Source organism: Nesoenas mayeri (genome assembly GCF_963082525.1).
Source record: "Nesoenas mayeri genome assembly, chromosome: 21".
Classification (NCBI taxonomy): domain Eukaryota; kingdom Metazoa; phylum Chordata; class Aves; order Columbiformes; family Columbidae; genus Nesoenas; species Nesoenas mayeri.
Window position 1 is genome coordinate 7,686,881 of NC_137571.1, and position 17,963 is coordinate 7,704,843.

The following is a 17,963-nucleotide window of genomic DNA, read 5'->3' on the forward strand; positions in this document are numbered from 1 at the left end:
AGGAAGCAGTTGAGGGTTTTTCAACCTGATTTCTCACAGTGGCCACAGCTTCAGCATCAGCAGAAACTTCGGCAGTCCCGTCCACCCCGCTGAAAAATGCTCTTTTGAAATCCTTTCCCTTGGCTACGGATCAGGAGCCAGGACAGGTATTATTTGACAGCAACACTTTTGTTTCCGAGAAACTTTATTTCCATTCCCCAAGGGTGGGGTGTGCCCCCTTGCCTTCCAAAAAGGAGGAACAAATGGGAAAAACGTGGCTGTTGCCTTCATCTTTTTGAAGAGCAACCCCTGACCTCCACTTTTTGGGGAAGAAAGGAGAGAAATGGGGTTTGTCCCATATGGAGATTATTTTGGGTGGGGAGAGGGAGCGTGGCGCAGCCTGCAGAGCAAATGGGGCGGCTGCAGATCACGGCGGGGGCGCTTGGGGTGCGATTCCCGCTGCCTGCCGCGCCGGAGCCGCAGGAGGGCGCGGTAACGTCCGCGCAGTGCGGGGACATGGCGGCGCGGCCGCCGGCAGCGCCAAACACAACTCCCAGAAGGCCCCGCGGGAGGACGCAGCCCCAACAGCCAATCAGCGCCCGCTTTGCTGCCCTATAAAGGGTCACTGCGGCCCGCCTTCTGCCTCTGTCTGTGATGGCGGCCGGGGGGTCGTGCGGGGCGAGCGGTGCAGGGACAATCCGCCGCCATCCGCCCTCTACCGGGCTTCTCCCGCCGCTCGGCCCCGCCACATCGACGCGACAGGTCGGGGGCGCTCCGATGGGCTGCGGAGGGGCAGCGCGGCTGCGGGAGGGCCTTGGCCCGGCGTGTAGGGAGGATGCCGGGCCCGCCGTGGGTGAGTGGCCTCGCAGCGGGATGAGTTTAAAAAGACCCACCCCGGGAGAGGCGACCGCGGGCCGGAGGCGCCGTGCAGGCCTGGGCGGCCCTATCGAAGCTGCGTCTGTCTCGGTGATGTGGCAGATGTGGTCAAAAAGGAGCCGAGAGCAAAAGGTTTTTCCTTGACGGTCGCCGCTCAGTTTGAGCCTCTGTAACTGTCCGGCAACATTTCAGGAAAATACATGGGCTGGGAGGCTGTGTGGAGGCCAGATACCTGCTTCTGGGGTCCACATTGGTGTACAAAGGTGGGAGGTGGTGGATATTGCAGCTTTTCTGCTCTAAGATACTTCTTCCATCTTAAAAATGTCCTGAAGCTCAAGATTCTGCTTTTACCCAGCAGCATCCTGGCATCAAAGGTGATGATGGTGCATGAGACGGCTGGTGATGGCCGCGGCTCGGCAGCGTGGGGCAGGTAAGATGTGAGATTCAGGCTCTAAAATCTCCACATATGTGGAATAAAATAAATTGATCTCTCCAGTGTCACTGGACCTGGCTGGTGGCAGAACTGGGAATCAGACCTTGGTCGATTGATGCTTCGGCTGCATCTGTGGTGCTGGAGCTTTCCCAGGCGAGGGTGGCCATGACTCTGCATGTTTATCCAAGAGCTGTGGCTCCCTGCAGTAGCCTCAGGTCTCCAACTACATGCAAGAGCAACGGGAAGGTCTTTGACTGCTGGGCCTCTTCTGCCCGTTGCTGTCACTCGCCCCTCCTATATATATTTTCAGGAATTAGGGTGTCGATTCCTCCAAGGTGCCGTGGTTCTAGAGTGGGCTGTGTGGGTGACTTGTTCTGGTGAGCTTGCTGCTGACATTTGGGTGTTCGTGATGTGTTCCAGGGTCGCTTGATGTTCTGGAGCTCGCTCAGCCCATGGCCTTTCCACCTGACAGACGCGAGGTGAGAACGTAGCCCCGTGTTGCAGCGCCGTGGCTCGTCCCTCCAGATCCCTTTCCCATCAGATCTGAGTACCGATCTTGTGGTCAAAAAAGGAGGAAAAATAAGATCCAGACTGGTCTTGATCTCTTTGCTGGTGCAGTCCTGCTGTGAGAAGGGCCAGTTTGGAGACAGTCTATGCTGGCCTCGCTCCTGCGGGAAGGCTGGGATGGGAGCGCAACTCCCACTCGAGGCAGCATAAAGGTTGGGTGTGGAGGTGCTATGAAGATTTGCAGGCCGGTGTTTGCTTGGCTGGATCTGGTGCGTTGATTCCTGGTGAACAGTAGCCCATTGACTCCAGATACTTACTAGGAGCTCTGTGTTTTTTCAGGAATTACTCGCTTAGTGGAAAAAGCCGAGAGCTCATGAGCCCCCAGTGGATTCCGTTTCCTTAAGGCCTGAATCGCAGGGGAAGCACGTGAGTGTCTTTATGTAACTGCCGGGTGGTGGGTGTTTTGAGTGGGATCTCTCGGGTCCCGGAGGACAAAGGAGAGTTCAAGATGCCTGTGCTGGGAGTGGCCAGCCCATAGTCTGGGCTTCGTAGGGGAATTGTAGAATCATTTAGGTTGGAGAAGACCTTTAAGATTGAGTCCAGCCGTTACCCCACCCCTGGCACTACCCCGTGTCCTGAGAAACTCATCTCTGGTCTGTTCAACCCCTCCAGGGATGGTGACTCCACCAGTGCCCTGGGCAGCCTGTTCCAATGCCTGATATTAGTAATGATAGATTCATTGGAAAGGTTCTTAATTGGGTAGGCTATTTGTAGGGCAGAGCATCAGTGCCCTCTGAGCGCAGCCTGGTCCGTGATGACTCCTTTCTCTGGAGACTGTTGGATGAATCCTGCGGATATGGGGCTGAGGCCAGGCAGGAACCAGCCAAAATAATATTGCAGGGAGAGGCATTGGCGTGGAATTCCTTAACCCAGGTGAAACCTGAATCAAAACTGAGTCAAGCTGCTCCTTGTTCAGACTGGATTGTATTTTTTTATCCCCTCTACAGGTCTGAGTGTGGAGCTGAGATGAGCCGCTCCCTGAGGGTTTTGGTGCTGCAGCGGATGACTTTGTCCTTCTCCAGCGCTTTCTTAAACACTTGGGATGGAAGAATCATCCATTCTGTGGAGTTTTCTCTTGAGAAGACTGTCAGGATGAATAAACACAATCACTTGAAACTCTTGCGGAGTCTCCTGTGCTCATGTTTGGGTATGTTGGCCCTCAGGGGTGGGTGGTGCTGAGGATCCTCATCCTGCCGGGTGATGTGGATGAAACTTGACTCATGAAACGCGAGCAGCTTCTTCCACCTGAGGTTTTGGGTGCCTCTCCTCCGCTGAGTCCTGGAGGGCTCTGTCGAGCTCTGGAGGTCACCGTTGGGCCCTGTCCCGAGCTCTGGGTCTCCTTTGTGCCCTGCAGGGCCCTGTGGGCTCTGCCAGGCTATGTTGAGCCCTCCTGGGCCGCCACGCCCTGTCGGACTCTGTCCATTCAAGCTCAGCTTGATTCAAACACCTCTCCATTTTCTATGTAAGGTCTCCCCAAAGCCTTCTCCAGCCTGGACCATCCCAACTCTCTCAGCCTTTCTCTGTGGCTTCGTATGATGTACAAGGCTTCAACCAAGAGACCCACCACAGTGGCAAGGCCAACAGGTGCTTAAGTCACCCCAGAATCCAGTTTTTCCTTCTCCAGGGGGAAAAACTCATTGCTGGACTGTGGCTTAAGTAAAGCATGAGGGAGTAACTTGGATTGTTCCCTGTTTAGGATCACTGAGTCATTTTGGTTGGAAGAGACCCTGAAGATAAAGTCAAAACATAACCCAACCCTGGCACTAACCCTTATCCCTGAGAACCTCATCTCTGTTGTCTGTTCAACCCCTCCAGGGATGGTGACAGGAGATGCAAATCTGTTACCTCCACCCAGATACATCACTAGTATCAACCCTACTGCTTCCTGACTTAGCGTTTTTCTCTCTCATGCTTGAAAAATAGTTTAAAGAAAAAAAAATCTTCCAGAAGAAAAGCCTCTTGAACCACACACGTGCAAGACTCCCGCAGTTAAACTTTATTGGAAACGTTCAAAAGCTCTGGTAACAAGATCACCTCCTAGTACGAATATAAATTTAAATGCATAAACTAAACCAATTAAAAATCTATTCATGATTACTGTACATGAGTGGAATACTACCCTTTGCTACCCCACTTTGAATTAAGTGGAATGAAAAGTTGAGTTAGGAGAAACAGCTCTAGAAACAAAAGACAATTGGCCCAGGACAGTATTAGAAAGAGGTTCTCCTTTCTAACACAGGCACCCTCTGAGGACACAAAACCAAACTCAAGGCTCTGAAGCTTTGAGGAGTTCAGTTTTCTTATGGCTGTTTATGCTTTCAGTCACATCATCACAGCATTTAATTGAGTCCAGTTAAGAGACTTTCTGCTTGTCCTTGAATTCCAAGGAGGCACTCGCAGAGTAACCAGGACCTTCATAGGCTAGAAAGAGCAAAGACCACCGTCCGCGTTGCAAAGCTTGGCAGGGTAACTCGATACACAGACAAGCATTTGCTTAGAACTAAATCCCTCTGGAAGTCTCTTCACTCGGTATCTGTGGACTTGTAGTGATCGTCATCCACAGTGGAGTAGATGTGTCCCTCACTGCTGAGGAATTCAACAGCTTGCCTTAGAAGAAAAAACACAAACAATTGCTAAGTAGTTCCTATCAACACCTTTCTCTCGGGGATTTCCCATTTATAGACCCCATCCCTGCTGTTCCCTCCTGTATTAATTACTGTCTTTGGAATTCAATGTAACTTCTCCCTGAGGCTTAAAAAAACAAGAAACAGCAAAGGAGAAACGGTCTGTTCTATCTTGACTAGTGGGCAAAGAGCAGGGTTGTCCTTGAAAAGAAGAAAATACTGGAGGCACCGCAGGACTGCCAGGTACCTCCTGCTTTGCTACTGAACTGCTCAACAGCTTGTTTTGAAAACAGGCAGTGAAGCTTTTATCACCCCTTCCACTGGCAATGGCTCATTCTAAGTGGCTACAGACTCCAGAAGCTCTGGCTCGCTGCCTACTGGGAACATGTGAAATTACTGGCAATGTTGAAGAAGTAAAGATCCAGGGTTGTCCGCTGTTTTCCTCTGTCTTTTATCAGACTCCAGGAAGGACCATCTGGATTTCCACAACATCCCTTGTTTCTACAAACTTACTTGATTGTTGACATGCTCATATTTTGGAGCTGAAGCTTCAACTCTTGCAGGCTCATCCCTTCGGGGACAGGGCAGTTTTTAATCAAGTTCAGCACCTGGAAAAGCAAGAACCACCGTTAGTACATAGCCAAGCTTTTCCGACACCAATGGACAGCAAGGTCGAGGAAGAACTATGTCTTTTTTAGAGTAACTGAGCTTGCACTTCTCTGTCACACATGATGCTGCAGCAGCATCTGCCATGTTCCTGGAGAAGCTGCTCCTACCCACCTGGCTCTGATGGGCTGTGAGTCCATTCACGGCCAGGCTGCTGCCTCCTCCATAGCCCTCCACGTCAACCGTCCCAGCAGAGGAAAACGACTGAGGGGCTCTCGATGCTGGCTGCAGTCACGAGAATAAGAACGCTGCGGTGACACATGGCATCACAGACTAGGTCTTATTTCAGAAAGACAGTAATTAGAAGTTGATTCCCCAAAATAAACAGCTGAAATGCACCGCAGCCTCCCCAGGGAAGCCAGGATTCCTGTCACATCTTCACCGAAGCTCTTCAACAGCTTCAGGCTTTGCAGCCCCACAACTCATATACAGTTTCTGCAACAAACCAAGAAGCCTCTCTCTTTGGGAGATAACCGGTAACCCAGTAAGGACCAAGATGCAATCAGGATCTTCAAGTACGTACCATATGACTTTTCCTGAGGACCATATGTGCGTGGACAATCTCTAGTATGTGTGAGGTGAACTCATTCATGTTTTCCAGAGGCATGATCTTAAATGCCACCAAGCTTTTCTTATTCTATCAGAAAAAAATAACATCACAGCAACATGTTTAACAGCCAGCCCAACCGTCCTCTCCAGCAACAGGGACAGCGGTGGTAGGAGCTTGTTTGCATAGAACTAATCCAACGTTTTCTGACTTACATTTTCATATGTGATTTTGTAAGACAATGCAAACAGGGTAACTTCTCTTTCTGGTAAATAATTGCACTTTGCTTTAATGTATGCACCATTATTTGAATATTTCTTCAAATATTTATAGTTAGAATATTTAGTTGTGAGGCAACTGGATCACATAATAAGCTCGTGATAATATACAGAACCTCTTCGCAGCTCTACAGCTCAAACACCCAAGACGCTGGTAGCCAGTGGTCTGTTCTGCCACGAGCAACGTGCCAATGCAGAACAGCATTTTAAGTGGGTCCCCTGTCCTTTGCATTTAAGAACAGTTAAAGTGTTATTAAGTACAGCCCTGGCAAAAATAATTTGAGGATTTGCCCACAGGAAAGGATGAGCAAAGACCACAACTAAGGGGATATTCTACAGGGAGCCCACCAACACCGACCCTTCACACCACGATCTTACCTGGAACGACCGGACATGACCAGCTATTTTTACGTAAGTTCCTGGAGGCACCACAACGTTCTCACTACCTGCCTCCTAATGGAGAAAGGAAAGTTTTGCTGATGCACACTTTCATTTCTCAATTATCACAATAAATGACTTAGGAAAAGAGGCTTATCTCAAGCAAAGACAAACAACATGCATTCCTGCGTCCAGCAAGAGCAGTTAGGTAGACATAACGGTAAATGGAAAATAGAGAAAAATAACATGGGCTAGTTTCACAGGCCTTCTATACTAGCAGTGAAAATTATCAGCATGCATCAAAAAACAAGACAATATCCATTGGTACACGGCTTTGCCTTAATCACTTGGCCACACAGAAACACCTCTGTTCACTCCCTCTCCTCGTATTTCATAGAATCATACAATCATTTCGGTTGGAAGAGACCCTCAGGATCATCAAGTCTGGCCATAACCCAACTCCAGCACTAACTCACGTCCCCAAGAACCCCACATAAATGCCTTTTAAACCCCTCCAGGGCTGGTGACTCCACCACCGCCCTGGGCAGCCAGTTCCAATGCCTGACAACCCTTTCCATGAAGAATTTTTTCCTAATATGCAATCTAAACCTCCCCTGGCGCAACTTGAGGCCGTTTTCTCTTGTCCTAGACAAAGATACTGAGCACGCACCCCTCAGTTCAGTTATGAATTAACTGTTGAGCTTCAGCAGCTAAAGTCTAAAAAAGTATTCAAATTATTGTGGAACCACATATGAATTACAAAACAGGAGAAAAGTCATAAACCATACTGGTGGTCTCTGCTGCGGCTGCACCTCCCTTGGCCTGCAGAGGCGTGTTATTCCTAAAACAGTTATCAAGAAGTTGTGGCTGCTCTGAGAAGTTCTCCCTCAAAATTGAGCACGTCCATAAGGAACCTGGTGCTTACATCGGTGTCGACCCACTGCCTGACGTCCATCGGAGCCGCCGTCATGTCGTCCACTTTGTAGAGAACGTTTGTCGGCGCTTTCTCGGCGTGCCGAATGAGCCCCACGATGGTGACCTGCAGAGGGAAAAGACACGTCCACCCTCGGAAACCGGGAGGAGTTTCCCCGCCGCCGCGTCCCCGGGCGCACCTGGGAGATCTCGGTGTCCCGGATCCGGAACGTCTCCTCCGCGTGCTCGGCCGCCAGCAGCTGCGACACGGTGCAGGGCAGGATGCTCTGCGAGCGGATCCGCTGCGAGGGCCGGCGGGGCCGTCAGCGCCGCGGGGAGCGCCCGGCCCCGCCCCGGCCCCGGCGCGCTCCCGGCCTTACCTGCTTCTTCTCCCCCTGGGTGCCAGCGGGGGAGCCGAAGCCCCCCGGGGACTGCACGTACCCGCCCGCGGGGCCCGAGCTGCCGTACCCGCCATCGAAGGTACCTGAGCGGGAAGAGGGAGAGCCCGTGACGCGGCGGCGGGGACGCGCCCTCCGGCCCCAACGCCTCCGCCATCACAGTGCGAGGCGCCGGCCACGGACCCGCCGTCTCCGGCGGGCTCGGACGCCCCGCGCCGCCCTCAGCCCAGCCCAGCCCGGCCCGGCCCGGCCCGGCCCGGCCCGCACCGTGTCCGCTCCACATGGCGCCGGCCGAACGGGGGTCCCAGCCAGCCCGCGCGCACCGCCTCTCCCCGCGCCGCCGGCTTTCGCCCAATCCGTGGACGTTGCTCTGCTGGCCGGCAGCCAATCGCGGCTCTCCGTCTTCCAGTTCCTTCCAATACGAGGAGGCCGCGGGGGGGCGGAAGGCGCCATTTTGAGTGTGGGCGCTGCGGTGAGGAAGGCTGCGGAGGGGCGGATCCGGGCGGCGGAGGGGCGGGGCCTAGAGACGGATGGGCGGGGCCGAGAGCGGATGGGCGGTGGCGGCGGCGGAGGGGCGGGGCCGAGAGACGGATGGGCGGGGCCGAGAGACGGATGGGCGGGGCCGGCGGTGGAGGGGCGGGACCGAGAGACGGATGGGCGGGGCCGAGAGCGGATGGGCGGGACCGAGAGACGGATGGGCGGGGCCGAAAGCGGATGGGCGGGGCCGGCGGCGGAGGGGCGGGACCGAGAGACGGATGGGCGGGGCCGGCGGCGGAGGGGCGGGGCCGGGATGTGCCCGGGGCGCGGGACGGGCCGGGGAGGCCGGTGTCCGGCAGACCGGGGCAGCCGCCATGAAGCCCGTCACGCTCCTCCTGCTGTTCCCGCTGGCCGCGGCTCTGCCCGGTGCGGGCGGGCAGCGTGCCCCGCTCCCCGGCCGGCCGGGAGGCCCCGAGCTGTACCCGGCTGCAGCTCCGCGCGCCCGCCGCCTCTCGGCAGGGCCGGGGCGCTTCTGGCACGTCACCGACCTGCACTGGGACCCCGAGTACAACGCGGCGGCGAGCGGCGGGCAGGTGTGTCCGTCGGGCGGCTCCCGGGCCGTGCCCCCCGCCGGGCCCTGGGGCAGTTACCTGTGCGACGCGCCCTGGCGCCTGCTCGTCTCGGCCGCCCGCGCCATGAAGAGCCGCCTGCAGCGGCCGGACTTCGTGCTCTGGACCGGGTGAGGATGAGGGGGCCGGCGGGCGGGGTCCCGGCGGGGGCGCGGGCTCGGAAGGCGCTGTCTGGTGGGGCTCGGCTTGGGGTCATAACAACCCCATGAACGCTGCGGGCTCAGGGAAGAGTGGTTGGAAAGGAGAAGGACCTGGGTGTGGTGGTGACAGCGGCTGAACACGAGCTGGCGTGTGACCAGGTGGTCAAGAGGCCACCTGCTCTTGACTTGTATCAGGAATAGTGTGGCCGGCAGGCTCTGGGCAGTGACCAACCCCTGGACTGGTGAGGCCAAACCTCAAATCCTTTGTTCATTTTTGAGCCACTCATCATAAGAAAGACATTGAGGTGCTGGAGAGAGTGCAGAGAAGGGAGGGGGCTGGAGCACAATGTGATGGAGACTGAGGGACCTGGGGGTTCAGCTGGAGAACAGGAGCTGAGGGGAGACAGGGACACAAAGAAACGGCCTCAAGTTGCGCCAGGGGAGGTTGAGGTTGGATTTAGGAACAATTTCTTCCCCAAAGGGCTGTGGGGCATTGAACAGGCTGCCCAGGGCAGTGCTGGAGTCACCAGCCCTGGAGGGCTGGACATGGAGATGAGGTTCTGAGGGACATGGGGCAGTGCCAGAGTCAGATTATGGTTGGACTTGATGATCTTGAGGTCTTTTCCAACCAAAATCATTCTATCCTCTACAAATGCCATAAGCATGTTGGTGAAAACACAGCAGCGTTTGTCTGCTGCGCTTGCTCAGGCAGACCTTGGTGATCACAGCCTTGTGGGAGCCATGCCTTTGTTTCTGTTGCTGTTGTTTTTCTAGAGATGACACTCCTCACGTCCCTGATGAGAAGCTTGGAGAAGAAAAGGTTCTGCATATAATAGAAAACCTGACTTCTCTGATAAAAGAGACGTTTCCAGGTAGGGTTTGAGGGCATAAGGAGAGAGAGGCACAGAGTCTCATGGGAAGAGCTTCCCAGGGTGGAGAAACGATGGAACTGAGAAGGGGAAAGGCACAGAAGGGCTGTTGGGAGTTGTTTGTCCTCTTCCCAGTTGCTTTGTGGCATGAGGTGTGTCTGAACTGACGCATCTGATGCACGCTCATCGTTTCACGCTAACTCAGAAGAAAAGAAATGTTTCTCTGTTAGTCATTAAGGCAGAAAAGGCTGCAAGATTTCCTTGTGCTTCATTCACGTCCTGAGGAGGGACAGTCTTCGGTGCTGAGAAGCCCAACAGCAAGCATGGACTCCTCCATGCCTCCTTTTCTCTGTCTTTAGGTACTAAAGTCTACGCGGCCATGGGCAATCATGACTTCCACCCCAAGAACCAGTTTCCAGGGAAGGAGCACAGGATCTACAACCGAACAGCTGAACTCTGGCGTGCCTGGCTGGATGATGCGTCCATTCCTCTTTTTAGAGTGGGTACGGCTCGTCTTCTCATGTTGGCAGCAGCCCCGGGAGGTGGGGGTGCTTAGGAGAACGCCAGGAATGGTCTTCCCTGCTTCTGTGCCCAGAGCAACAGCATTTATAGAATATCTTCAGGGAAAGGGTCCAATTGAATGCTGATTTCTGGCACCTCATCCAGGTGGTGACTCTGCTGTGAGAGCAGAGAGTGACAAAAACAAAGAGATCTGGGGTCACAGCAGCCACTGTGACCAGACCTCCAGCTCTTTCCATGCCCCTTGCATTTTTCAGGAGCTTTCTACAGCGAGAAGCTGCCCAGCCCGAGTACGAGGGGGCGCGTGGTTGTCCTCAATACCAACCTGTACTACGACCAGAACGACGAGACTGCTGGTGAGGAAGATCCTGCTGGGCAGTTCCAGTGGCTGGAGGAAACCCTGAGCAATGCTGCTAGAGCAGATGAAATGGTATTAAAAGAAATTAATAAGGAACACTTACAGAGGGGCTTCTTGCAGCCTGGCAGCTCTTCTCGCTGCCGCTCTTCCCTTGGTGCGTTCACAACAGGGCCGTGCTCTGGGGGACGCGATTTTGCAGACTCTTGCTTTGGTAGGTCTACATCATGGGGCACATCCCTCCTGGCTTCTTCGAGAAGAAACGAGGCAAGCCCTGGTTCCGGAGCGGCTTCAATGAACGGTACCTGAGAATTGTGCAGAAGCACCACAGGGTGATCGCCGCCCAGTTTTTTGGGCACCATCACACCGACAGCTTTCGGATGTTTTACAGTGATACAGGTACTGGCTCTGGCCACCCAAGCCTTTGTGTGGCAACTCTTCCAACCCCCAGGAAAATCACTGTCAATGAGAGTTTTCACTGGCTATTGAGGCCAGAAAAGGTTTGTAAAATATCAGGCTCTGCTCCCGAGGAACAAGTGACAGGATGAGAGGAAACGGCCTCAAGTTGTGCGGGGGGAGGTTGTGGTTGGATCTTGGGAACAATTTCTTCCTGTAAAGGGTTGTGAAGCACTAGAACAGGCTGCCCAGGACAGTGCTGGAGTCACCATCTCTGGAGTTCATGGGTTGTTTTGCCTTTCTGTTAAGGTTCTCCAATGAATGTCATGTTTCTGGCCCCTGGAGTGACTCCCTGGAAAACAACATTGCCTGGAGTTACCAATGGAGCCAACAACCCCGGGATTCGAGTGATCGAATATGATCCAGACACCCTTCAAGTGCTGGTAGGGGTTCCCCACATGCTGCAATTCTAGGAGGGCGCTTTAATTCCTCTGAGTGGTTTTAACAGGCAGGGCTGCAGGAGCCAAGTGGCCATGAACAGGAGGACCTCAACCAAGATATTTCAACCCCGTGGCTAGCACAGGGATTTAGTAAGAGCATCAGCACATGACAGGCTTTGTCGTGTTCTTCATGTCTTTAGCTCGTCTCCTTCGATGCTTGTTTTACTACCCAGCTGATGGGCATTGCAGAACTTCTCTCTGGGGACTGACAGGCTTGTCAAACCCTCTCCCAGAATTTTTAAGCATGTGGAAAATTATTTGGGCCCCCCTACTTGCTTAAATTGTTTCATTTGTAATGGTGTCTGAATTTATGTGAGTTGCAGGAGCAGCTTCTGTTTCCTCTGTCTCTTATTTGCAAAGAGGTAGAGGATGGGGTGTTTGTGCCTTTCTTTGTGATGGATAAAGCAGCTCTGTAGGTGCTCTCTTTACATGAGAAATGAATGCTAAAATACACTGTGGGATGTAGTGAAGCAGAGAGAAGAAGGGCAAGACCGCGAACAGAAGTTGTGCAAAACTTTATTTTTTTAGGTCAGAGGTGTCAAACTCATCTTCACCAGAGGCCACATCAGCTCTGGTTTTCTCTCCTGACAGGACATGGTGACTTACTACCTGAACTTAACTCGTGCCAACACAGTGGCCTCGGTGCAGGAGGAAGAGTTCCCGGCGTGGGAGGAGGAGTACAGGCTGACAGAAGCTTTCCGAGTCCCCGATGGCTCTGCAAGCTCCATGCAGACTGTGCTGCAGAGGATATCGATGGATCCACGCTACCTGCAGCAGTACTACGAGCTTAACTCTGTCAGATACGACCTGACCCCGTGCGGGGGGTCCTGCCGCGTTGATCACGTTTGTGCCATCAGGGAGGTGGATTTTGCAAAATACGATGAGTGTGTTAAAAGCAGCAGCTCTGCCACTGCTGTCACTGGTGTTTGGACTTCGTTATACTTTATTATTCTGCAGCAAGTGTTGTAATGACAGAGCAAGATAAACAAAGAGAGCGCAGGTTCGCAATTCACATGAATCAGCAGCTGTGAATGCACTTGGCTCTGAGAACTTACTTGGAAAGCAAGACAGAATCAGTGGCTTTTACTAAAAGTTCTAGGATGTTGATTGGAAATCTTACAGAAAAGCTGGATGTGATTGTTACCAAGTCTTTTTGTGCCAGGCTGACTCACAGCTGGCGCTGTCTCCTTTCTGCTCTGACTTCTGAGGTCGCGTCACTGACCTGTCAGCAACTAAGATGGGTAAGAAGCTTGATTGTTATTGGGCTTTAATGTTTCCCTCGGTTGCTGAGCTTAAGCAGCTTCTTCCTTTCTGTCGTCTCTTGACTTGCACCCGTTTAGTTTCTTCCTTCACCAGGGCACTGCAACTTGACCCCCGGCTGGTGGAGCTGGGGCGACCTGGGGGTGCAGGGCGAGGGGGTGGGGTGCAGGGGTGACTGCGGACAGGTGCTGCGCCTGCCCCCGGGGCTGCAACGGTTGGGGGGGGCGCAGGGGCCCCCGAGGGTTACCGGGGGACACCCCTGGGGTGGAAGCTGCAGCACTGGGCGGGGCCTGCACGGGGCGTGGGCGGGGCCTGCACGGGGCGTGGGCGGGGCTTGTCCGGGGCGGGGCCTTTCCGGGCGCGGGCCGGGGCCGGTCTCGCCGATGGCGCCGCGGGCCCCGGGGCGGTTCGGGCCGCTGCAGTTGGCGCTGGCGGCGGCGGGGACTGCGGCGGCGGCGCTGGACGTGTTCGCGGACGGGTGGGTGGCGGCGGGGTACGCGCGGGGCGGGCAGCCCGGCCGGGCCGCGCTGGCGCTGGCGCTCTTGGCCGCCGCCTCGGTCGCCACCCAGGCCTGCAGCTGGTTCTGGCTGCGCTCCGATCCGCTCGAGCTCCGCCCCGCCGTGCCCACGGGGCTGCTGGCCGCCCTGCACCTCCTGCAGCTCGGCTTCCTCTTCAGGTAGGGATTCCCCGCCTCGGTCATCCACGGGCATCTCTCCGGTACCTCCCCCCACCCCCGGTGCCCCCCGCTGGGCACAGGGACCCCCGTCCCCGGCTGCCGGGATGTCCAAGGGGCTCCCCGGGCAGCGCGGTGTTTCCCAGCCGCGGGTCGGGGCCGCCCGGGTCCTGCGTTTCCCCCCCCCCCCGCCATGTCCCAAAGCAGCAGTTTTGCTCCATCTCTGGGTGCTGCCAGACTGAGCAAGGCTGGGGTGGGCACCCCAAAACCCTCGTCTCTCCCTTGGCCTGGGAAAGGCGGGGAGCTGGTTTGCGCATAAATCGGGCTATTTTCAGCTGCATTGCTCCCCCCGGCAGCCCCGCATCCCCGACCGGTCCCCGTGCTTGCAGGTGCCTCCACGCGCTGAAGGTTGGTTGGAAGGTGTGCTGGACAAAGACCGCGGTGGAGGAGGAGCAGAGCCGCATGGCCTTCCTCTCGCACGACATCAGCATGCTGCGGCTTCTGGAGACCTTCCTGGAGAACACCCCACAGCTTGTCCTGCTCCTTCACGGAGTCCTGCAGACAAACAAGGCAGAGCCCTCCCAGGGTGAGGGGGGGGGAGCTGTGGGGGGGGGCGCAGGCTTGGGATCAGAGCAGGTTTGGACAGGACGGGCTGTCTAGGGGCTCCAGGACACTGTTCTGTCCTTACTTTAGGTTCTCTGATGTCGTTCTTCCTTGTTCCTTCTGTCAATGTGAGACACAGCCCTAGGCCTGGGCTGGGAGGGTTGAACTGAGGGACCCCATGGTCGTTCCCCTACGTGCCCCACAGCGGCTGAGGGTCAGGAGAGAAGTTGGGAGCCTGCTGGGGAGTGGGAAGATGCTCACGTGGATGTGGAGGGTGCAGGGGAGCCCACCAAAGGGGCACTTTGCTGCCCATCCTGGGGTGAGGAAGAGCCAAGTGTTGCTACAGTGAATAGGGAGCCCAGCCATGTGCCAGCACTGACCTCCTGCCCCCATGTGCTGGGGGTTCCCTGAGCTGGAGAGGGGCTCTGCAGAGCCGCCCAGGTCCCATCCCAGCGCCGCCCTGGGGTCTGCCCTCAGCATCTCTGCTGTGTTCGCAGGCCTGGGAATCTGCACGGCGTTCCTGTGTGTGGCCTGGTCTCTGCTGGACTACCACCAGTCCCTGCGCTCCTTCTTGCAGGACAAGTACGAGCTGAGGCCGAGCTCCTCCGTCGTCTACTTCTTGTGGAACCTCTTCCTTGTCTGCCCCCGTGTCCTCGCCGTCACTCTCTTCACCCTGCTCTGGCCCTATGGCGTGGCCATCCACTTCCCGCTGGTGTGGCTGGTGATGTTCCTCTGGGTCAGCCTGCAGGGCACGGACTTCATGGAGTCTCCAGGCCCCGAGCAGCTCTACCGGGCCACTGTGGCTGTGATCCTCTACTTCAGCTGGTTCAACGTGGCACCCGGGAGAACGCTGGGCCGCAGCGTCATCTATCACAGCTTCATCCTGGCAGACAGCATGCTGCTGGCCTTGTGCTGGCTCTGGGGCCAGTCACCCTCAGACGAGCGCTCGTACCTCGTCCGGCTGCTGGGCGCTGCCCTGCCCTGCTACCTGCTGGGGCTGCTGCTGAGAGCCGCCTACTACAAGTGGCTGCACCCCAATGTGTGGGCGCGGCGGGAGGGCGGCCATGATGAGGTGGATGCCGACAGACTGAAGCTGCGCTCGGCGTCGGCGCCGGCCCTCGTGAACAGGAGGATGAGGTGCCTGGCCCAAGCACAGTTCCCCGTGTGCCAGTGAATGTCGTGGCACTTCCTGAACGGAGCAGCTGCCGAGGCCGTGGTTTGAGCCTGACTCCTCCGGGATGAGGATCCAGCTCCTGGTTCTTCCCTCAGGCTGTTCGGGGCAGCTGGAGGGACCTGGCGGAAACTGGGTGATGTTGCAACTACCCAGTGAGTCCCAGAGCATCCAGTATGGCTCCCACTGTGGCGCTGATGGGGAGAGCTGTGGTGTTTGCGGAGGGACCAGCGCATTGTGGCTGCACTGCACTGTCTGTTTGTCTTTTGTTTGTAGCTTTTTCCAAAAAAAACACCCCAGAAAAGCAGGAGGTTATTATCTCTCTCTGCCTGTTGCTGCTCCGGGTGGATACTGGTGGAGGAGAGCATGTTCCCTCCTTGGCAGTGGCTGAGCTGAGATATTAACTGTTTGGTTGGTTGTTCTTCAAACATGAAAAATAGGGTAAATACCACGTTGCTTTTAACACTATAGTAACCCTTCATTCCCTTTAGGAGGTTTAAATAAAACTACACTTTGCAGGAAATATGTCCACATTCAGATGGAGGCTGGAAATTTGTGATGTTAACTTCTGGGATAGAAAAAAAAACCCATTAAATGACAGCTACTAGGAAGGCAGCTGGTTTTATTCAAGACTTGAGAAAGTAATCACACTCTCTTGCCCTATGCAGGTGGAATTTAGGCTTGTAACTTTTTAGGGAGCTGAAGGCAGTGAGTTATCGTAATGGAGAGGCTGAATTCTGAAGGTTATACAACAGCTGACAGGACCTTAAAGGATATTTAGCCTCATAGCTTTAGCACAAACTAGCAAAATGCCTGTTGAAAATTCAACTCAGACAGAAACCTGTTCTTGTTTCCAATAAAACACTCATCATTTATCTGAACAATATACATTGTCTAGGAAAAGCAATCAAAAAAAATACAGAAAAGGAAAAGCAGAACAGGTTCTTTTTACTAATCGCGGCTGGAAAGAGAAGCCAAGAGAATGAACTAACTGCTGCAGTCCTACTGTAGATGTTTTATTTGCAATGCTTACTTGTACCATCTAATCAGGTGAACTCCATCTGTTGTGTGTCACTCTCCTGCAGCTCATTAAGAAAAACAAAAATCAGTTAACAGCAGAACTGATCTTAAACAGAAAGTTAGGAGGAAAAGTACCTGGAAGTCTGACTTTCAGAGGCTGGTCAAAAGCTCTCTCCAGCTTGACTGCTAACTAAAGCCCTCAAAAAGTCTTAACAGCCTTTATCACATGTGTGTTCTGTGGGGTTTTTCTGGTGAAAAAAGTCGAGAAAACCCCATGACACACATTTTTAGTTTACTTGGTGGAGAGACAAGAATGTTGATCGTATCCTCCAAAAGCCCTTGGGAGCATAACTGCACCGAGTGAGGTCATTTCACAACATGACAGCACGTGTCTCCTCGCACAGCACGAAGAACCAGAAACCAGCAAGGAAAGAAGCTTGTAACAGTAAAACTGAAAGTGCAGAACTTCAGGACAGCTATGATGAAAAAAACGAGCTGAACTGTACTAAGTCCTTACACCCCCCCCAAAAGTTACTAAAACCTTTACACCTCATCCACCACTTCTACTGTTTTCTGCCTGGAGAAAGGCACGTATAAAATAGCATATTATGATAAGAAATGTGGAAAACATCAAAATATAGTAAGTAGAGATGGGGAAATGCACAGATGCCAAATTCGCCTTCGCTAGAGAGCAGCAGGAGGCCCCGAGGGCTCTCGGTGCTTCCTGCCCGTCAGCAGGTACTCGCACTCACGGCCGGGCCTGGAGGCTCAGGTAGGGTTCAAAATCATCATCGTTTAACCCACCCTTCTGGTGCACAGATCTGTTTTGCCCTGAGGAAAAAGATTCAGAGCGTTAGAAAGAACTCTGCCGATAAAATCGAACATTTACCAACTTAAAAGTACTTAAAGACAGACCATATAATGTTACTACCACTCACTAGTTCAGGATACACCACGCTTAACCCAACAGGCACTTCGCCGCCACACAAACACTCTGTATCCGCGCACTTTCCGCAGCCCCTGCAGTGACCACGGGTCTCGCCGTCCTCGGGTTGTTTTCCTGCCGCACGTGTGGAAGCGCAGACACCCGGAGCTGCCCAGCAGACCCTGCCCGCCAACCCCGCCGCGGGATCGCCCGTTCCCCAGCCCCTCACCTTTGCTGCTCTGGCCCTTGTGCCCCTGGCTCGGCGGCACGGGAGGGCAGGAGGAGAGCGGTGCGGCCGGGCGGGGAGCGGGACAAGGCCCGGGCACGGCCCAGTGTGCCCGGCCCGAGGGACGGGAAGGGAGGCGGCGGGCCCCGGCCTGGCTCGCGCCGCTAGACCCCGAGCCTCGGCCTGGCGTACGGGCCAGCCTGGCGCCGCCAGGGGGAAGGCCACGGGGTGGCGGCGGAGGCTCCCGCCTGCTCCAGGAGGCCTGGCCGACACGACCCGGCGGCGGGCGCGGCGCAGCTCCCTGGCTGACTCCGACCCGCCCGCGGCGTGCTGACGCTCTAGCCAGCCGTCACCCCCACTTCTCGCCTCTCCTTCCGGCCCAGGCGCACGCCGCCGCGCGCCCACAGGCCTTTCCCCGGGCACAATGGCGGGGAAGGAGCGCGGTGCATGCCGGGCCGGTGGAGGACTTGGGAGGGGAACTCAGCGCCCCCGCGCGAACAGGCGCGGCAGCGCAAGGGGCGGGGCGGGGGGGGGGGGGGGAA

General features: G+C 55.2%; 3 protein-coding genes and 1 long non-coding RNA gene across 6 annotated transcripts; 3 read left to right on the forward strand and 1 right to left on the reverse strand.

The window, feature by feature from the left end:
• Positions 1–636: 636 nt before the first annotated feature.
• On the forward strand, positions 637–6,287 carry LOC308048571. The gene is made up of 6 exons (XR_013923152.1): positions 637–832; positions 1,214–1,285; positions 1,709–1,767; positions 2,135–2,221; positions 2,803–3,002; positions 6,268–6,287. It is a non-coding gene; the product is annotated as an uncharacterized lncRNA (long non-coding RNA).
• On the reverse strand, positions 3,829–8,135 carry RPA2 (replication protein A2). Of its 3 annotated transcripts, XM_080357779.1 has the most exons (9): positions 7,926–8,077; positions 7,641–7,744; positions 7,461–7,562; positions 7,274–7,387; positions 6,349–6,423; positions 5,669–5,782; positions 5,260–5,370; positions 4,993–5,087; positions 3,829–4,462 (listed from the first exon to the last, which is right to left on the reverse strand). In XM_080357779.1, the coding sequence occupies exons 1-9, from the start codon at positions 7,939–7,941 to the stop codon at positions 4,378–4,380; spliced, it is 816 nt and encodes a 271-aa protein (XP_080213905.1). In that variant the 5' UTR covers positions 7,942–8,077; the 3' UTR covers positions 3,829–4,377. The 3 variants fall into 3 exon arrangements, with proteins under 3 accessions (XP_080213905.1, XP_080213904.1, XP_080213906.1); XM_080357778.1 differs by having other exon boundaries at positions 7,274–7,562; positions 7,926–8,135; XM_080357780.1 differs by lacking the exons at positions 3,829–4,462; positions 4,993–5,087 and having other exon boundaries at positions 5,302–5,424; positions 7,274–7,562; positions 7,926–8,135.
• Positions 8,136–8,436: 301 nt separating this feature from the next.
• SMPDL3B (sphingomyelin phosphodiesterase acid like 3B) lies at positions 8,437–13,903 on the forward strand. The gene is made up of 8 exons (XM_080357818.1): positions 8,437–8,874; positions 9,679–9,776; positions 10,133–10,276; positions 10,550–10,722; positions 10,866–11,046; positions 11,353–11,486; positions 12,135–12,784; positions 13,866–13,903. Exons 1-7 carry the CDS (start codon positions 8,510–8,512, stop codon positions 12,510–12,512), a joined length of 1,473 nt encoding a protein of 490 aa, XP_080213944.1. The 5' UTR covers positions 8,437–8,509; the 3' UTR covers positions 12,513–12,784; positions 13,866–13,903.
• Positions 13,187–15,801, forward strand: XKR8 (XK related 8; the record flags this gene model as incomplete). The annotated part of the gene is made up of 3 exons (XM_080357612.1): positions 13,187–13,479; positions 13,885–14,062; positions 14,657–15,801. 3 exons carry the CDS (start codon positions 13,187–13,189, stop codon positions 15,251–15,253), a joined length of 1,068 nt encoding a protein of 355 aa, XP_080213738.1. The 3' UTR covers positions 15,254–15,801.
• Between the last annotated feature and the right edge of the window lie 2,162 nt (positions 15,802–17,963).

Excerpts from the sequence above, each read along its gene's own strand:
- RPA2 (XM_080357778.1), bottom strand. The coding sequence starts at position 8,111 with ATGGCGCCTTCCGCCCCCCCGCGGCCTCCTCGTATTGGAAGGAACTGG. Across the intron at positions 7,745-7,925 it reads CGCCATGTGGAGCGGACACG|GTACCTTCGATGGCGGGTAC; the intron begins GTGCGGGCCGGG and ends CTTCCCGCTCAG. Across the intron at positions 7,563-7,640 it reads CCCAGGGGGAGAAGAAGCAG|CGGATCCGCTCGCAGAGCAT; the intron begins GTAAGGCCGGGA and ends CGGCCCTCGCAG.
- SMPDL3B (XM_080357818.1), top strand. The coding sequence starts at position 8,510 with ATGAAGCCCGTCACGCTCCTCCTGCTGTTCCCGCTGGCCGCGGCTCTG. Across the intron at positions 10,723-10,865 it reads CTGCTAGAGCAGATGAAATG|GTCTACATCATGGGGCACAT; the intron begins GTATTAAAAGAA and ends TTGCTTTGGTAG. Across the intron at positions 11,047-11,352 it reads GATGTTTTACAGTGATACAG|GTTCTCCAATGAATGTCATG; the intron begins GTACTGGCTCTG and ends CTTTCTGTTAAG.